Source organism: Schistocerca piceifrons, chromosome 7, assembly GCF_021461385.2.
Source record: "Schistocerca piceifrons isolate TAMUIC-IGC-003096 chromosome 7, iqSchPice1.1, whole genome shotgun sequence".
In the NCBI taxonomy this organism is placed as follows: Eukaryota; Metazoa; Arthropoda; class Insecta; order Orthoptera; family Acrididae; genus Schistocerca; species Schistocerca piceifrons.
Genome location: NC_060144.1, coordinates 349,900,732 through 349,919,631, shown reverse-complemented (window position 1 = coordinate 349,919,631; position 18,900 = coordinate 349,900,732). Strand labels below are relative to the sequence as shown.

At 42.8% G+C, this 18,900-nt stretch overlaps 1 protein-coding gene across 1 annotated transcript in view; it reads right to left on the bottom strand.

Annotated features, from left to right (window-relative positions):
- Positions 1-18,900, bottom strand: part of LOC124805072 (cytochrome P450 4C1-like) — a 111,862-nt gene that overhangs the window by 17,013 nt on the left and 75,949 nt on the right. Inside the window, exons 9-11 of the mRNA XM_047265499.1 lie at positions 9,997-10,065; positions 9,736-9,907; positions 929-1,108 (exon numbers count right to left, since the gene is read on the bottom strand). Coding sequence (XP_047121455.1) covers positions 929-1,108; positions 9,736-9,907; positions 9,997-10,065 — 421 coding nt within the window. The remainder of the gene's footprint in view (positions 1-928; positions 1,109-9,735; positions 9,908-9,996; positions 10,066-18,900) is intronic.

The window sequence follows — 18,900 nt, the reverse complement described above, 5'->3', positions numbered from 1 at the left end:
GGCGCTTAGCATCGCGGTGTAGGTTGGTCGTCAGGTTTCGAGAGGGTGCGTTTCTGGATGAGGTATCGAATATATTGCTTCCCCCTACCTATACCTCCCGAGGAGATCACGAATGTAAAATTAGAGAGATTCGAGCGCGCACGGAGGCTTTCAGACAGTCGTTGTTCCCGCGAACCATACGCGACTGGAACAAAAAAAGGGGGTAATGACAGTGGCACGTAAAGTGCCCTCCGCCACACACCGTTGGGTGGCTTGTGGAGTATAAATGTAGATGTAGATGTAGAAGACCGATATGAAATGCGTCCATCTAATGGAATGTGTCGATCAAATGGACTGTCGGGTCAACTGTGTGTCTGGAGTCTGGATCCAGTAAGCAGAAAGACGGGACTTACAAAAGTCGTTCAACTGATCCTTGAATGTTGTCGTCAGTCTAGGACACTTACAGGGGGGGGGGGGGGAGTTAAAAAGATGGAAAGTATCCAAAGAAGAGCGGCGCGTTGCAACACTGGTTCGTTTAGGAAGTGCGACAGTGTTATGTGAATATTCATCCAATTACATTGATAGCGTCTGTTAAAGACGCACTGTGCCCAGTGAAAAGTTTATGGTCACAATTACAACAACGTGCGCTACTAGAAGAGTCGAGCAATGTATTATTTCCTCCCACATATAACTGACGATAAGATCATGAGTGGAAAGTGATGATCTTGAATGTATGAGAATTTAGAGCTCATACTAATTATCAGTCTTCTTTCCCACGCACCATTTGCGAACGACACAGAAACTGATGGTCATATCGGCAGTACTCATTATCTGTCACCACAAAACGGCTTGCGAAGGTTAGAGGTAGTTCTATCCTCTGATATGTCTACCGTTAATACGGAAAAATAAAGAATGAGCCAACAATGAGAGCTGTGACAAGCTGACTCACCAATGCAGTTGCGTGGTCCTCCGCTGAACGGTACGAAGGCGAATGGGTGTCGCTTCTGTATGTTCTCCGGCAGGAACCTGTCTGGGTCGAAGCGTTCGGGGTCCGGCCAGTGATCGGGGTCCCGATGTGTGTGGATGATGTTCATCGTCAGCATGGTTCCCTCAGGAATATTATATCCGCCTGCAACATGCGTGATGCTCTTGAAACTGAGTCTCATCCACAGCATAACTAATTTAGGAGTTTGTGGGAAAAATCTGCGTTTTGTACAACATCTATCTTTTTTGGCTTAAGGACTGGCCGCCCAACTTACATTTGCTGCTGTAACATGTCAGAAAAAGAGAATTATCAGACACCAATGAAACAGTCTCGTCTTATTCACAAAATTATTAGCTAAGGGATATTTCTCAATCATTTATTTCTTTACGTATGTTTTTGGATAGGGTCCGCCTTTAGCAAAACACAATTTTGTTTCTTAACCCAAATATGTTTCACGAACAGTTGCAGCATCTTCAGTGGGCTTTTATATTTTATCTGTTAAAGATAAAGAATGTTCTTTACTGTTTGTACACATGTAACTATTAGTTTTTTAATCATAATTACAGATATTTGAAAAAAGCACATTAATTGTGAATTCATACCTTTTTAGCACATGGTGTGGTTTTTCTGATGTGTTGTGTTTCTTCATTGACTGTTTTGTTCCACAGTTTGTCATCTGCAACCACTTACACCTTAAAGTAGATAAATTGATTAAGCCAAAATTACTATTGGAAAATTGTTATTTCTATGCCTGAAATTCACTGTGATCCGTTGATCACCTCAAATGAGAGTGTTCGCACATGTGAACGCGGGAGATCGAAGAAGTTCTTCGCGCAATTGTTGCTGTGATTACAAACGCCTCACCGATGACTCACCTTGCTTTTGTTCACTGCCAAGTCTATGCAGACATTCTGCAAGCACATACGAGTATCTAACGTGCAATAGTTTGTCGAGAAAGGAAACTCAATGGCAACTGTCTGCCTGACACGCACCTTCGTTACAGACGTAATTTTGAAAGATAGATAAAGTACCGCCACCTATCGGAACTTCATGAAACTATAGGGATTGAAGAGGCAAATTTCCCTGGTGATCCACAACTAATTCCTCATTATTCAAGTGAAATTGGCTGAAGAAAGAATGTGTTGCATTACTTATTGAATGTCTCTCGTGTATGAATTGAAAAACACATCGTAGTAAAGGCGACATTCTCCATGAATGTTTCACTGAAAGCCGAGGAGAAAAGCATCTGGGGAGGAGAGAATGTGTTCAGCAATGTTGAAGGACGTGGGTGGAAAAATATATGGCTCCGTTAAATAGGAAACTATAAAGATGGGGTTAGGTGTTGGAGCGGATAGTGGGAAGACAGAAGGCAAGGAGGAGTTTGCTGTAGGGGTGCATCATTAGTATCAGGAAAAAAGGCATAGGGAGAGATGGAGAGCGAAAAGCGGAGGGGAGCCCTTGTATATGGACTGGGATAGGTGACGAAGCGTTGTAGTCGGTAGGTCTGATAAGGCCGGATCTCATTGTCTGGGAGAGGTAGTTGGCTGGGGATAGGGTATTGAGTAAGTGTATGGTCGGGACAGGCGGATGTGTTTGTACAGAAGAGGCAGCACACCAGAAATAGCGATTACAAATGATGGAAATGAGCGTTGGGCGTCATTGGCCGGGAGGCCCCTTACGGGGCAGGTCCGGCCGCCTTGGTGCAGATCTTATTACATTAGACGCCACATTGGGCGACCTGCGTGCCGGATGGGTATGAGATTATGTTGAAGAAAACACAACACCCAGTCCCTGAGCGGAGAAAATCCTCGACCCAGCCAGTAATCGAACCTGGGCCCGTAGGACAGCAATCCGTCACGCTGACCACTCAGCTATCGGGGCGGACATTGGAGATGATACAATAGGGTTACTAGAATCTTCGAGTAGCTTGCAGATAGGGTAGGATATGCAGAGGCATTCGATGTAGGTGAGGAGAGGTGGAAATTTGGTAAGATGGTACAGGATCCATGGTTAGGAGGGTGGTGGAAGATAAAAGAATGCGGGAAACGAGGCGAATTGCATAACGTTCAAATAATTGTAGGGACTTATGGAACTTAGGTGGGTCATATATCAATGCAACACTTGTTTAGGAGAGTATAGGTCAGGTTAACATATATGCATCTACACTACTGGCCATTAAAGGTGCTACACCAAGAAGAAATGCAGATGATAAACGGGTATTCATTGAAAAAAATATATGATACTGGAACTGACATGTGATCACATTTTCACGCAATTTGGGTGTATAGATCCTGAGACATCAGTACCCAGAACAACCACCTGTGGCCGTAATAACGGCCTTGATACGCCTGGGCATTGAGTCAAACAGAGCTTGGATGGCGTGGACAGGTATAGCTGTACATGCAGCTTCAACTCGATACCACAGTTCATCAAGAGTAGTGACTGGCGTATTGTGACAAGTCAGTTGCTCTGCCACCATTGACCAGACGTTTTCAATTGGTGAGAGATCTGGAGAATGTGCTGGCCAGGGCAGCAGTCAAACATTTTCTGTATCCAGAACGGCCCTTACAGAACCTGCAAAATGCGGTCGTGCATTATCCTGCTGAAAAGTGGGGTTTCGCAGAGATCGAATGAAGGGTAGAAAAATAGTTCAAATGGCTCTGAGCACTATGGGACTCAACTGCTGTGGTCACAAGTCCCCTAGAACTTAGAACTACTTGAACCTAACTAACCTAAGGACATCACACACATCCATGCCCGAGGCAGGATTCGAACCTGCGACCGTAGTGGTCGTGCGGTTCCAGACTGTAGTGCCTTTAACCGCTCGGCTACTCCGGCCGGCTTGAAGGGTAGAGCCACGGGTCGTAACACACCTGAAATGTAACGTCCACTGTTCAAAGTGCCGTCAATGCGAACAAGAGGTGACCGAGACGTGTAACCAATGCCACCCCTTACCATCACGCCGGGTGATACGCCAGTACGGCGATGACGAATACACATTTCCAATGTGCGTTCACCGCGATGTCGTCAAACACGGATGCGACCATCATGATGTAAACAGAACCTGGATTCATCCGAAAAAATGACGTTTTGCCATTCGTGCACCCAGGTTCGTCGTTGAGTACACCATCGCAGGCGCTCCTGTCTGTGATGCAGCGTCAAGGGTGATCGCAGCCATGGTCTCCGAGCTGATAGTCCACGCTGCTGCAAACGTCGTCGAACTGTTCGTGCAGACGGTTGTTGTCTTACAAACGTCCCCATCTGTTGACTAAGGGATCGAGACGTGGCTGCAAGATCCGTTACAGCCATGCGGATAAGATGCCTGTGATCTCGACTGTTAGTGATAAGAGGCAGTTGCGATCCAGCACGGCGTTCCGTATTACCCTCCTGAACCCACCGATTCCATATTATGCTAACAGTTATTGGATCTCGACCAACGCGAGCAGCAATGTCGCGATACAATAAACCGCACTCGCGATAGGCTACAATCCGACCTTTATCAAAGTCGGAAACGTGATGGTACGCATTTCTCCTCCTTACACGAGGCATCACAACAACGTTTCCCCAGGCAATGCCGGTCAACTGCTGTTTGTGTATGAGAAATCGGTTGGAAACTTTCCTCATGTCAGCACGTTGCATGTGTCGCCACCGGCGCCAACCTTGTATGAATGCTCCGAAAAGCTATTCATTTGCATATCATATAATCTTCTTCCTGTCGGTTAAATTTCACATTTGTAGCACGTCATCTTCGTGGTTTAGCAATTTTAATGGCAAATAGAGTATATGCCGACGTCGCAAGCCGAAGATAATGAGATAGAGAAAGTATATCTTCATATTAAACGTGTAATGCAGATCGTAACATGAAAATCTAATAAAGATGGGGGAATGAAATGCGGCTGGAGTCGAAGGAGCAGAAGAATGGGTTAGGGAAGAATGTGGGCTAGGGAGCAAAAATGAAGAAGGAGGAGGACTAACTGCGCTCTGCAATAAATTCTAGTTAATAATAGTGAATACTCTGTTCAAGAATCACAAGGGGAAGAGATATACGTGGAAAAGGTCCGGAGATATGGAAGAGTCCTGGTGGATTACGTCATGGTCAGACTGACATTCCGAATCAGATACTGGATTTTAGGGCGTACCCAGGAGGATATATAGGCTCAGATAACAATTGAGCAATGATGAAGCGTAGACTGAAGGTTAAGAGAATCTTAGGAAAACTGTGAAGAGGTTGAAAAAGTAACGATTGTAGGATGGACCGACTCAGCACATAAACAGGTCTAAACAAAGTTTGGTAAACTAAAAAAGAATTTTTTTTTGCACTTTTCATTCTTTTCTCTGATGGAGGAGTGCGGGCTGCTCGAGGGCTTGCTGTATACTCGTTTCAGCCGTTGGATTTTACATTTTATTTTTAATTGCATTTATTTATTTTCATGCAATTCAGTGCACATTTCATTTTGACAATAGAATTAAGAGACATCCTCTCATCATCCTGTTGTTCACATTCAGTTTGTAGTGCTCATTAAATAAAATTTTCAAAATCACATCGGTCTCTTGCTCCTCAACTTACACAGGTTGATTCAGCAGCCCTTTCCTATGGGTTTTATGCTTCCTGCAACACCTTCAAATACCACCCACAAATCTTCATATTGCCTCTCTGGCTACGTGCAAACTATTAGTCTCTTCATATTGCCTCTCTGGCTACGTGCAAACTATTAGTCTCACAGCAGAAATGAAAAGAACTTTCTTGTAGGATATTTAATTTAGTTAAATATTGTCCCGGAATACGTTTTCGCTACAGGCTATAGTTTTCGCATTATTCAAGGAAAACGTACAAAATTTACCTTCAACCAAGCGTTTCTTGAATAACTCGAAACCAGTAGCTTAACGGTTCGTTTGTAGCGAGAGAGACAATACGAAAATTTCACGTGAGGTTTTTGATATCATTGAAGGTTGCATAAAACTCATAGGTAGGGCCAGCTGACTCACCCTGTATAAAGTCGTTGACTTCACAGAGTTGTGCAGCACACCCTTTCCCCTTCCGCAGCTACGTGTACCAAGCGTGCTTCCCATACTGTCCAGAGATTGTTGTGAGCTGCTATGCTTGAGGTACCACTGTGTATGGCAACTCGTTTTTATATTTCTAAAGATGCGGTGGGACCGCCCAATTTTTATTTTATTTCATGAACGCCACAAACTGAGTGTCAACAACCTGATGATGAATGATTGTCTATTGAAGCACATTGTCCAGTAGTGTCACATACATAAGAGGTTTCGTGAAAATAATTACTAGTGATAAAATATAACAATCACTATGCAACACCCGAAGAATGGTAATATTAAGACTACTACATTGCTTTCACGGGAAGATAATGGTAGTGTGTCGTTACCTTACATGGAGATGCCGCTGAAGTCGTCACACATACGTAAATACAAATTTCATGATCAATATTTTTTGAAGGCCAGCATAGCTTTTATATTAACAGAAATTGTGCAGGGTGACCACAACGATAAAATCAAAGAAATTAGAGCCTGTAGGAAGTGCATCGACAATTTTTACTATGTACCATTGGCAAATGGAACAGGACGCGTCGATGATAGTAGTTCGAGAAGTACATTCAGCCATATGCTGCTAGGTGCCATGTGGGATATGTATCTGGATGTAGAAGTAGGTGTTGGACATTCGACGCGAGTCAGAGAAAAAAAGCGTTTTGGGATCAGTCTGTCACTGATATATACACTACAAAGCCAATAGCAGCTGTGACGTCGAACACCAGTACCAGAATTGGTTATTCGATGCACAACCTTTACTTTGAGCCACAGCACTTGCTGCGATCAAAGACCGCCTGGCTTGTACTACTTCGCGTATAACGTCTGACACAACAAATTTGTTGCACCTGAAACACCTTGTATTTCTAATACGTTATACGTTTACGAGGCTACAGAACATTTTCCATGCAGGTGAATTCACTTCTAAGGTCATTCTCCGTTGTATCCACAAAGTGGTGAGGAGGGGGGGGGGGGGGACGGGGGGCCCCAAAGAAGTAGCTGCTATACTAATACACTCGCATCTGTTCGTTTGCGCAGTCAAGAAAGTAGTAAACGGAACACGACACCATTGAGTGGTTTAATTGATCCCCTGTTTGTGATTAATCTCATGGGTCCATTGCTCTCGACATTCAGAGTTACTATGAAGCATATGACCATATCAGATCCATTGCTCTCGACTAAAATCTCGTTGTTCCTCTATTCTAAATTTTAACATTTTGAAAATTAGTTCAGGTGTAGCATAAGTCATGGCATAGCGACATTAACACGCATAGATGGCGGTTGTATCGCTTAGACAAGGTATAAAAGGGCAGTACATTGATGGAGCTGTCATTTGTATTCAGGTGATACGAGTGGGAAGATTTCCGATATGACTGTGCCCACATTACGGGTGTTAACAGACCTTGAACGCGAAAGGACAGTTGGAGCAAGACAAATGAGACATCAAATTTTGGAAATCAACGCACCGGGACCCATAGAGACAAGAGTGTGCCGAGACTACCAAGTTTCAGGCATTACCTCTCACTGTGGATAGCGCAATGGCCGACGGCCTTCTCTTAACGACCGACAGCAGCAGAGTTTGCGTAGACTTGTCAGTGCTAACAGACAAGCTGCACTGGGTGAAATAACCGCAGAGATATATGTGAGACGTACGGCGATCGTATCCGTGAGGACAGCGCAGCGAAAACTGGCGTTAATGGGCTATGGCTGCAGGCAAACGACGCGAGGACGACATCGCCTTCAGCGCCTCTCCTGGGTTCGTGACGGAATCGGTTGGAGTCTAGACGGCTGGGAAATCGTAGCCTGGTCGCCTGACTCCCGATTTCATTTGGTAAAGAGCTGATGGTCGGATTCGACCTCACTAAGACGCGGACCCCAACTGTCAACACGGCACCACGCGATATGGTGTTGCCTTCATAATAGCGTGTTGACATGGTACGACGGGATCCTCTGGTTCAACTGAACTGAGCGTTGCCTTGAAAAGACTATGCTCGGGTAGTTGCAGATCATTGGCAGCCTTTTATTGACTTCATGTTTCCAGACAACGATAGAATTTTTGTCGATGACAATGCACCATGTTACCGGGCCACAACAGTTCGCGACTGGTTTGAAGAACATTCTAGACCATTCCAGCGAATAGTTTGGCTACCCAAATCGCCCGACACGTATCCTATCGAACATTTATGGGTCATAATCGAGACGTCATGCACAAAATCCTGCACAAGCAATAGTTTGGGAATTATGGACCATATAGGCAACATGGCTCAATATTTCTGCAAGGACAAGATATTCTGAGGTACCCCATGACTTTTGTCACCTTATTGTAAGAGGACTTAAAATTTTCTTTTCCTTTTGTAGTAATCATAGTACATAATTCATGCAATCAGTTTTCAGCATCTTCTCTAATTTTTCTAATCTGTTTTCTTTTCAGAAAATTGGTCTAGATTACTGAGAAAAAAAAACAGTGGTTATTGCCAGCAGTGAGATAATAAGTTTCGGGGGTAGGGGGTTGTGCTTCCCTGACATATGGTCACCAGTATGATATGGGAACGCAGTACTGCTTCAAATGGGCGCATTTCAGAAAGAATTTCTTGAAGTAATCGAGGACTGAGATAAAAGAAGCCCTCGTTTCGCACATTTCGGTCCCCGCACATGAAGACATTTTAATTAATTTGAATCACTTAAAATATCACTATGACACCATCTATTATTGTTGAGACACGCTGCTTACGTAAAATCTCGAAAAAATCTTACTTGATCACAGATTCCACTTTCAGATGACAACACGTCTCTTTTAATGTGTACATACGGAAGTGATAGCAGCATCTCACCGTGAAAGACATTTTCTTGAACTGCTTTGGGATCTGAAGCTCCCCTATAAGGCATTATTAGATGTGACTACTTATTTACCTTCATGGGTTCTATCTTATCATACTTGACATAATTCAGAAAATAACAATTATATAGGCCGTATTGCAGATTAGCGTTACGATGACCAAGGTGTTGTTGAACCCTAGTGGTATTTGGTCGTAATTCGTGTCAGGTATCAGCCTTTCCGGAAGCATCTTGGATGCTTATGAACTTCCACCAGTTTTGACGAACATCTTAGACAGTGACTGTTATTTATCACGGCACGTATTGTGAAGCTTACAGTAATTCATGTCTCCTGGAATTGCAGTTGTAATACGTGCTTGGTACATATAGCACTTAAGACTGCCCTGTAAGGCTGAAATTGGACAATCGTGCTGAACGTAATAAAGTATATACGAGTACTTGTTAATTGACAGCGTGGCAACCATGACACTGTCCTTCAACTTGTGAGTGTGTATCTTGGCTGAATGAGGCCGTGAGTTAACAGTCTGACGAATATAAGGTACACATGCTGTACTGTGGTGCGATGTGTATGATTTGACTTCATGTAATGTAACACGGCAATCTTATAACAAGTAACATGAGATCAGATGATGGCAGCATAAAGCTGTTGAACAATAAAAGAGTCTACAATGCAGTCATAAGGTACGAAATGCATTCTTCCTCTTGCAGTTTGACGAAATTACCGAAACTGAAACACGTGGAGAAACGCTGGAAAAAAGAGTTTTATTTGATAAATAGAAACACAGATGTACACGATTACAGTAGCGTTTAGGTATTTTTATGAGAAGATATTTGCATTTCACAATGATGTATATCGCAATATATATAAAAACCTTATGTAGATTACGCACCTATTTCTACGTCTTGCGTAGCCTTCCGAGCGATGAAAGGGACGCTGGGATAAAGCCTCAGCGATTCTTTTATGACCATCTCAAGGTACTTCATATTATGTAAGTCCTGCATCGTTGGTTGCCGCTTAGGATCATCTTGAAATAGGTCTCGTAACTCAGCATAGACTTTCTCCTATAGAGGACGAAAGATTTTCGCCATTCAGTATCGTCAACAGGGGCCATGGTATGTTAGGTTACTATTTAAAACACAAGCAAACGAACCTGTATTTCAGGATGGTGTCCCAATAAGAGAAGAACCCACGTCATGCCTGCGGTGGTTGTATCGTGGCCCTGAAACAAATGTAAAGTTTTAGATTGAAAAGCAAGAACTATCTAGCTGATCAGACTTCTGTCACTGCTGGATTTGTAAGGATGTCAATATCGGTAGAATCCGTTCAGTTTACGTGTTCAGATGCCTCGCAATGTCATAAGATGTAACAGTCCTTTAATCATATAAAATCAAACGGTACTCATATTTCCATCTAGAATACGCTTCATCATCGTAAATGCTCCTAGTATCGAGAATCTCTTCGGATATTATTCCGAAATCACCCTTTATACATCCTGTTTAAATATATCCCTGACTGTTGCATCGTTAGCTGATAGAGCTGTCACTTGTGGAGAGAGAATCTATTGTGTCAGATGGTGTCGAATGTGGGGATATTTACGAAACATTAATGACTAATACAGTTACTGGCATCAAGCGCTGAATGCGGGTCATAAATTCAGAAAAATCCATTGTAATGCTACATTATACTAATAGACATAAATTCATGAATCAATAACCTCTGTCAAATATTTCCTTCTACGTAATCGGTCTAAATAATAAGTGGAGTGGTGGTGGAAAGTGGGGGGAACAAAGAATCCTCCACATAGCCGTGAAGAAGGTTACTACCGAGCCGTAGATCGTTGCGAGACTTTTGGGGAGGTGTTGGCTGTCAGTGAAAGAAATATTTCACAGCACTTTAGCACGATGAAAGTCTTGTGAATACTTGGTACACGTCGCACCTCTGAAGTTACGATAACATTTCAAATTAAATACAAGAAGATGAAGAACGTACTCAATCTTTCTCGCTTCCCACGCCCGGATTCCCGGGTTCGATTCCCGGCGGGGTCCGGGATTTTCTCTGCCTCGTGATGGCTGGGTGTTGTGTGATGTCCTTAGGTTAGTTAGGTTTAAGTAGTTCTAAGTTCTAGGGGACTGATGACCATAGAAGTTAAGTCCCATAGTGCTCAGAGCCATTTGAACCATTTTGTACTCAATCTTCCCACACCATAGCACCTAACCGCCTCAACCGAGGTCCGCACTGTGGAAGACCTGCGAAACAGTAACGAAATTTGACACAAAGTATTAATGGAAGAAGGTCTAGGACACATTAAAAGCTAGGACTGACACCCTTGGGACTACTTCATCTTGTAAAACCGATGACTTTCAAATCACTAGAATACTATGGATGGGATTGGCTCAAGTGAGAATGGGAGTGAGCAGATCCAAAACTGTGATGACAATGTGTAGTCTACGAGGTGACCCTCTGTTTTACAGAGAACAGATCCAGGCAATGAATTCTTACTTGGCTGTGATATACCGGGTGATCAAAAAGTCAGTATAAATTTGAAAACGGAATAAATCACGGAATAATGTAGATAGAGAGGTACAAATTGACACACATGCTTGGAATGACATGGGGTTTTATTAGAACAAAAAAAATACAAACGTTCAAAAAATGTCCTACAGATGGCGCTTCATCTGATCAGAATAGCAACAACTAGCATAACAAAGTAAGAGAATGCAAAGATGATGTTCTTTACAGGAAATGTTCAATACATCCACCATCATTACTCAGCCGGCCGAAGTGGCCGTGCGGTTAAAGGCGCTGCAGTCTGGAACCGCAAGACCGCTACGGTCGCAGGTTCGAATCCTGCCTCGGGCATGGATGTTTGTGATGTCCTTAGGTTAGTTAGGTTTAACTAGTTCTAAGTTCTAGGGGACTAATGACCTCAGCAGTTGAGTCCCATAGTGCTCAGAGCCATTTGAGCCATCATTACTCAACAATAGCTGTAGTCGAGGAATAATGTTGGGAACAGCACTGTAAAGCATGTCCGGAGTTATGGTGAGGCATTGGCATCGGATGTTGTCTTTCAGCATCTCTAGAGATGTCGGTCGATCACGATACTCTTGCGACTTCAGGTAACCCCAAAGCCAATAATCTCACGGACTGAGGTCTGGGGACCTGGGAGGCAAAGCATGACGAAAGTGGCGGCTGAGCACACGATCATCACCAAACGACGCGCGCAAGAGATCTTCCGCGCGTCTAGTCATATGGGGTGGAGCGCCCTCCTGCATAAACATCGTACGTTGATGCGATTCTGTAACATATCGGCGTACCTCTCACCCGTCACGGTAGCAGTTTTGCTGTCCAGCGCCATCTGTCGGACATTTTGTCAACTTCGTTTTTTTTTTTGTTCTAATAAAACCCCATATCATTCCAAGCATGTGTGTCAATTTTTACCTCTCTATCTACATTATTCCGTGGTTTATTAAGTTTTCTAATTTATACTGACTTTTTGATCACCCGATATTTCGATTCTACAATGAACCTGCACAGTTGCTTAAGTCTAGCATCGGAATTGCTACATTTAATTAGTACTGTAATACTGAATTATAAAATCATGCTTTTGACACTAATTTTGGAGTTGTTTATTTTATTATTTGTGAATTATGTGTGTAGTCCTGTGATATAAAACGCGTAAATTAATTAATGAAACTTATCTGTTAGTGAGACTTGCATCTCTGAAACTGTTACTTCGTTGCCAAGGTTCAAGTGGAACAGTCAAACAAGAATGGGGAGATTTCTTACTGTTCGGAGCAGAGAGTCCTGTACAGGCAGAAAACTCTGGAGGGGGCCACCATAAGAGAGGTACGCATCACTCAGAATTTATTAATACAACTGAGTACCAGCACTCAGGGTCAGCTTGAGAGAAAATAATGTTATGTTACCGTTTTTCTTTAACAGTCCCGTAGCATACCTAAAATTATATTGAAACGCCATTAAATCGAAATAATTAAGCAACACCGAGAAACGTGATATACAGGGTGGTACATTGATCGTGACCGGGTCAAATATCTCACGAAATAAGCGTCGAACGAAAAAACTATAAAGAACGAAACTTGTCTAGCTTGAAGAGGGAAACCAGATGGCGCTATGGTTGGCCCGCTAGATGGCGCTGCCACAGATCAAACGGGTATCAACAGCGTTTTTTTAAATAGGAACCCCCATTTTTTATTACATATTCGGGTAGTACGTAAAGAAATATGAATGTTTTCGTTGGACCACTTTTTTCGATTTGTGATAGATGGCGCTGTAATAGTCACAAACATATGGCTCACAGTTTTAGACGAACAGTTGGTTTTTTAAATTAAAATACAGAACTTAGGTATGTTTGAACATTTTTCTTCGGTTGTACCAATGTCATACATGTACCTTTGTGAACTTATCATCTCTGAGAACGCATGCTGTTACAGTGTGATTACCTGTAAATACCACATTAACGCCATAAGTGCTCAAAATGATGTCCGTCAACCTCAATGCATTTGGCAATACGTGTACCGACATTCCTCTCAACAGCGAGTTGTTCGCCTTCCGTAATGTTCGCACATGCATTGACAATGCGCTGACGAATGTTGTCAGGCGTTGTCGGTGGAGCACGATAGCAAATATCCTTCAAACTTTCCCCACAGAAAGAAATCCGGGGACGTCAGATCCGGTGAACGTGCTGGCCATGGTATGGTGCTTCGGCGACCAATCTACCTGACATGAAATAAGCTATTCAATACCGCATCAACCGCACGCGAACTATGTGCCGGACATCCATCATGTTGGACGTACATCGCCATTTTGTCATGCAGTGAAACATCTTGTAGTAACATCGGTAGAACATTATGTAGGAAATCAGCGTACATTGCACCATTTAGATCGCTCAAAATGGCTCTGAGCACTATGGGACTCAACTGCTGAGGTCATTAGTCCCCTAGAACTTAGAACTAGTTAAACCTAACTAACCGAAGGACATCACAAACATCCATGCCCAAGGCAGGATCCGAACCTGCGACCGTAGCGGTGTTGCGGTTCCAGACTGCAGCGCCTTTAACCGCACGGCCACTTCGGCCGGCTATTTAGATCGCCATCGATAAAATGTGGGCCAATTATCCTTCCTCCCATAATGCCGCACCATTTTAACACGGGTAATATATCACGAAGCAAATACCGTCCGCACTGGCGGAATGTTACGTGATACCACGTACTTATATGTGACTAGTACAGCGGCATCTATCACAAAGCGAAAAAAGTGGTCCAGCTAAAACATTAATATTTCTTTATGTACTACACTAATATGTAATAAAAAAACTGGGGTTCCTATTTAAAAAAACTCAGTTGATATCCGTTTGACCTATGGCAGCGCCATCTAGCGGGCCAACCATAGCGCCATCTGGTTTCCCCCTTCAAGCTAGACGAGTTTCGTTCTTTGTAGTTTTTTCGTTTGATGCTTATTTCGTGAGATATTTGGCCCAGTCTCTATCAATGGACCACTCTGTATAACAATAGTCTGGCTGTCATCGGCAGAGTTTACTCTTAATTTACGGTTTTATTGAAATTTTCATACATTATATAAAAAAGAGGACTCTGAATGCAGAGAAAGACAAGGTGACATTACCGTGGAGTCATGTAAGCCACCACCCTTGGAGCGGTTGGTGAAAGCTAGCGCCGGGAGGCAGGTAGGTCAGTGGCACACAGGCCACCTGATAGCCCTTTCTAGTGCTGCACTTGGCTGGCTGAAGCACCACAGGCAAACATAGATAAAATTTTCTATGGCGGTACCCAGCAGCAACCATTTTTACAACCCAGAAGTGGAATAAGAAGGAACGCTGTGCACAAAAAGTAGAAAGCTGTGTTTCCTCCTGAAAGCACTAAGTGCTACGATAGCTGTCTCTAAAATGTAGCGGGGACCCGGGGAGGACCCGCAGTTTTGGGAAGATTTGAAAGGGTGGGACTCCACTGAATGTTGACTTCACAAAAACCAAACATTTATGCAACATATTAACTTCCTGTATTGGCTAATATGAATGACCTGGAGATTAGACACAGAAACTCAACTGTGCTGATGAGAGCCACTGGTTAACCATCTCAACAAGAGGAATCGTTAGACCTAGGATTTCACCCGGAACAAGTTCCGCCCACTCACCCCTCCGAAAAAGTCCCACCCATTCACTCCCGGTTTTCCCGGGCTTTTTCCGAGCCTGGGCATCGTTTCAGTTGACCCACGTCGTTTACCGCGTTCGGCTGCACTTAATATCTTGCTAGGTCTTAAATTTTGCCACATAGTTAAAAGACACTTTACACAAAACTGGCACAATTGGCCTCAGCTGTGCCAGGTACTTCCACAGCAAACATAAGAGAAAACAATTTAGCATAAGAGAAAACAATTTAAATATGAGAACTCAGTATTAAGATCAACAGTCTACGAAGAATCATACTTCTATGTGAGAAAAAACACCCGAAGCTAAAACAGGAGAAACCTACCCTCAAAGAATAATTTTCTTGGAGAAAGAGGAACCACAGTATTTTTGACATTTAAGTTTCAGAACTCAGTCAGTATATGTGAAACAATCACCAATGTTCATTACACTTCCAAAAGACATCAAAATTACTTTTTTCTTGCTAAATCGATCCAAGCTGTTTTTGCGTGTTATTCATTGAATAGTTTTGATGAAAAATTTTAGTGGTGGAAGAAGAACTACCACAGCATGAAGGACGTTTTACAGCCGTGAAACACTCCAACATTTATCTCTTCTATAACTGCTCTGTGACAAACATACACATCATCATTATTATTTTTTTAAAATGGTTTGAATGACATTTACGAAGTTAATAAATCTTTCGGCTAAAATCGGTCAGACCAAATAATAACGAAAGATAATTTTCCAGAGACATTTGCAACAGCATATAGGACACTAATTACATAGAAACAGTCATAATTCCTTATAACCTCGCTTATAATGCGTTGGTATGGCATTGGAAGTGTTGTGTTGGGAGAAGAGCCGACACCGTGTTACTAGTGGAGGCCGCAATGCACGCGTTTTAGCTCACGCAGGCTGGCGTGAGGAGGGAAGAACTATTCTGACGTGAGGTCTGGAACATGACAAGGAATTAGAATTCAGAAAGCGGACGTAATTAGTTTGATACTTAACTTTAATCCATTAATGATGAACGTCGCTCTTGACGGTACATGATTCTAAATATTATCTGATCAGAATACATTCATAGCAACTGAATACGGCGCCTTGCTAGGTCGTAGCAAATGACGTAGCTGAAGGCTAAGCTAAACTGTCGTGTCTGCAAATGAGAGCGTATGTAGACAGTGAACCATCGCTAGCATAGTCGGCTGTACAACTAGGGCGAGTGCTAGGGTGTCTCTCTCGACTAGACTTGCCGTGTGGCGGCGCTCGGTCTGCAATCACTGATAGTGGCGACACGCGGGTCCGACGTATACTAACGGACCGCGGCCGATTTAAAGGCTACCACCTAGCAAGTGTGGTGTCTGGCGGTAACACCACAGGAAGAATTTAAAAGTTAAAATTCACCCATTACCCATGCAAATACTAACGAAATATGTCATACAAGCAAATATGTTACTGCTTTCTTTAGGCATTTCTACTTTATGGCATTCTTATATTCTTTAATTTCCGTGAGCTACTATGAGGGCCTATATAAACAAAACGACTTTGACTTATTTCTATATAACGCTCATTTTAGACAACAGAGTTATTCGACTGCGTTCGTGGCTTTACTACCGACGTAACAGATTCAATACCACTATTTTTGCATCGTACGTTTGCTCTGCTGTTTCTCTCAAATAAACGTGTTATAATAAGTGAATTAGTTAATGACAATTTGTCCTTATGCCCTTAAATAACATCACGTTATTTTTTGTTTTCTGTTGCTGGCGATGCTTTCAGTTTTTTATAAATATATTTATTTCTTTAATAATGCAGATTCATATTATATTACTATCCAGAAAAACTTAAATTTCATATCATTACTGAATTTCATCACAGTGTAACATGTGTCGGATTGTGACGATAACAACTTTGATGTAGCTTCCAGTTTGCGGAACTGGCGGCTGTTTAGGGGAGGGCCTTACACTATGGATAAGCATGGAGGGGGGGGGGGGGGGGTGAATGGGCGGGACTTGTTCAGGGTGAAAACCTAGCGCTAAGGGCCTCAACAAGAGGCCAAGGAAGGTGTGCAGCGTTTTCTAAGGAACATTTTTACCGATTGGTGCCTCGAAGATCCATAGGCCAGCCAGTCCGACTAGCCCCCATCCTGGAACCACTCACGGCCAACCCCACAACCCCACCTCACCCAGACAAGAAAACACACACACACACACACACACACACAAACATACATACACACGCCCACACACACGCATATAGGCACACACCCAAACAAGCGCACTTACACACACACACTCACACACACGCACACACACACACACACACACACACACACACACTACAACCAACACACGACCATGAACTACTCAAGTAGCTACAACTAGATCTAAGAACCTCCACACTGTAAACAGAAACTGTAAATAGAAATTAAGACTCTGCACTTCAATCTGTACCACTCACTCTCCTCTAGGAAAAAGTTTACGACAACCTGCTCCGCTCTAATCGCTCTTTCTGCCCTCCACACTATCATTTTATGTGCTATGTAACATTATTACATTTGAACTAAGCAAAATGCGTATCACATTAGAAGCAACACAATCTTTGAGTAATATTATTGTACTACAACTGCAGGAAATGCTCAGTTTGATAGAAAAAAAATCTCATTGTAACAATATCAGAATGAATTATCCAAACTGTAATGTCACTATGAAAGTCTCAATTGTATTGTAAAAATGAAATGTGCACTGAATTGCATGAAAATAAATAAATGTAAATAAAAATAAAATGTAAAATCCAACGGCTGAAACGAGTATACAGCAAGCCCTCGAGCAACCCGCACTCCTCCATCAGAGAAAAGAATGAAAAGTGCAAAAAACAAAAAAAACAAAAAAACGAAATTAATTCACCAAACTTGGTTTAGACCTGTTTATACGCTGAGTCAGTTCAAATCATTCAAATGGCTCTGAGCACTATGGGACTTAACATCTGAGGTCATCAGTCCCCTAGAACTTAGAACTACTTAAACCTAACTAACCTAAGGACATCACACACATCCATGCCCGAGGCAGGATTCGAACCGGCGACCGTAGCAGTCGCACGGTTCCGGACTGAAGCGCCTAGAACGGCTCGGCCATCGCGGCCGGCCGCTGAGTCAGTCCTTCTGACAATCGTCGCTTTTCCAACTCCTTCACAATTTTCCTAAGATTCTCGTAAACTGCGGTCTGCGCTTCATCATTGCTAAATAGTTATCTGAGCCTTTATCTGCTCCTGAGTAAAATCCAGTATCTGATTCGGAATGTCAGTCTGACCATGACGTAATCCAGCAGGACTCTTCCATATCTCTGGGCCTGTTCTACGTACATATCTTCCCCTTGTGATTCTTGAATTGAGTATTCTCTATTATTAACTACAATTTATTGCAGAGCGCAGTTAGTCCTCCTTTTTCATTCTTACTACCTAGCCCACATCTGCCCTAAACCTTTCTTCTACTCCTTCCACTCCAACCGCATTTCAATCACCCAACTTTATTAGATTTTCATGTTACCAACTGAATTACACGTTCAATATGCTCATATACATTCTCTATCTCATTATCTTCGGCTTGCTACGTCGGCATATATATCTGAACTATCGTTGTCGGCGGTGGTTTGCTGTTGATTCTGGTGAGAAGTACTCTATCACAGAACTGTTCACAGTAACTCAGTCTCCGCCCGCCTTCCTATTCACAACGAATTCTACATACGTTATACCATTTTCTGATACTGTCGGTATTATCCTATTCTTGTCTGAAAGGAAATCATTGTCTTCTTTCCGTTTCCCTTCATTGACCCCGACTATGTTGATTTTTGTCCAAGCCTGTAAGCAGCTAATGGTCTGGGTTTCCTTCTAAT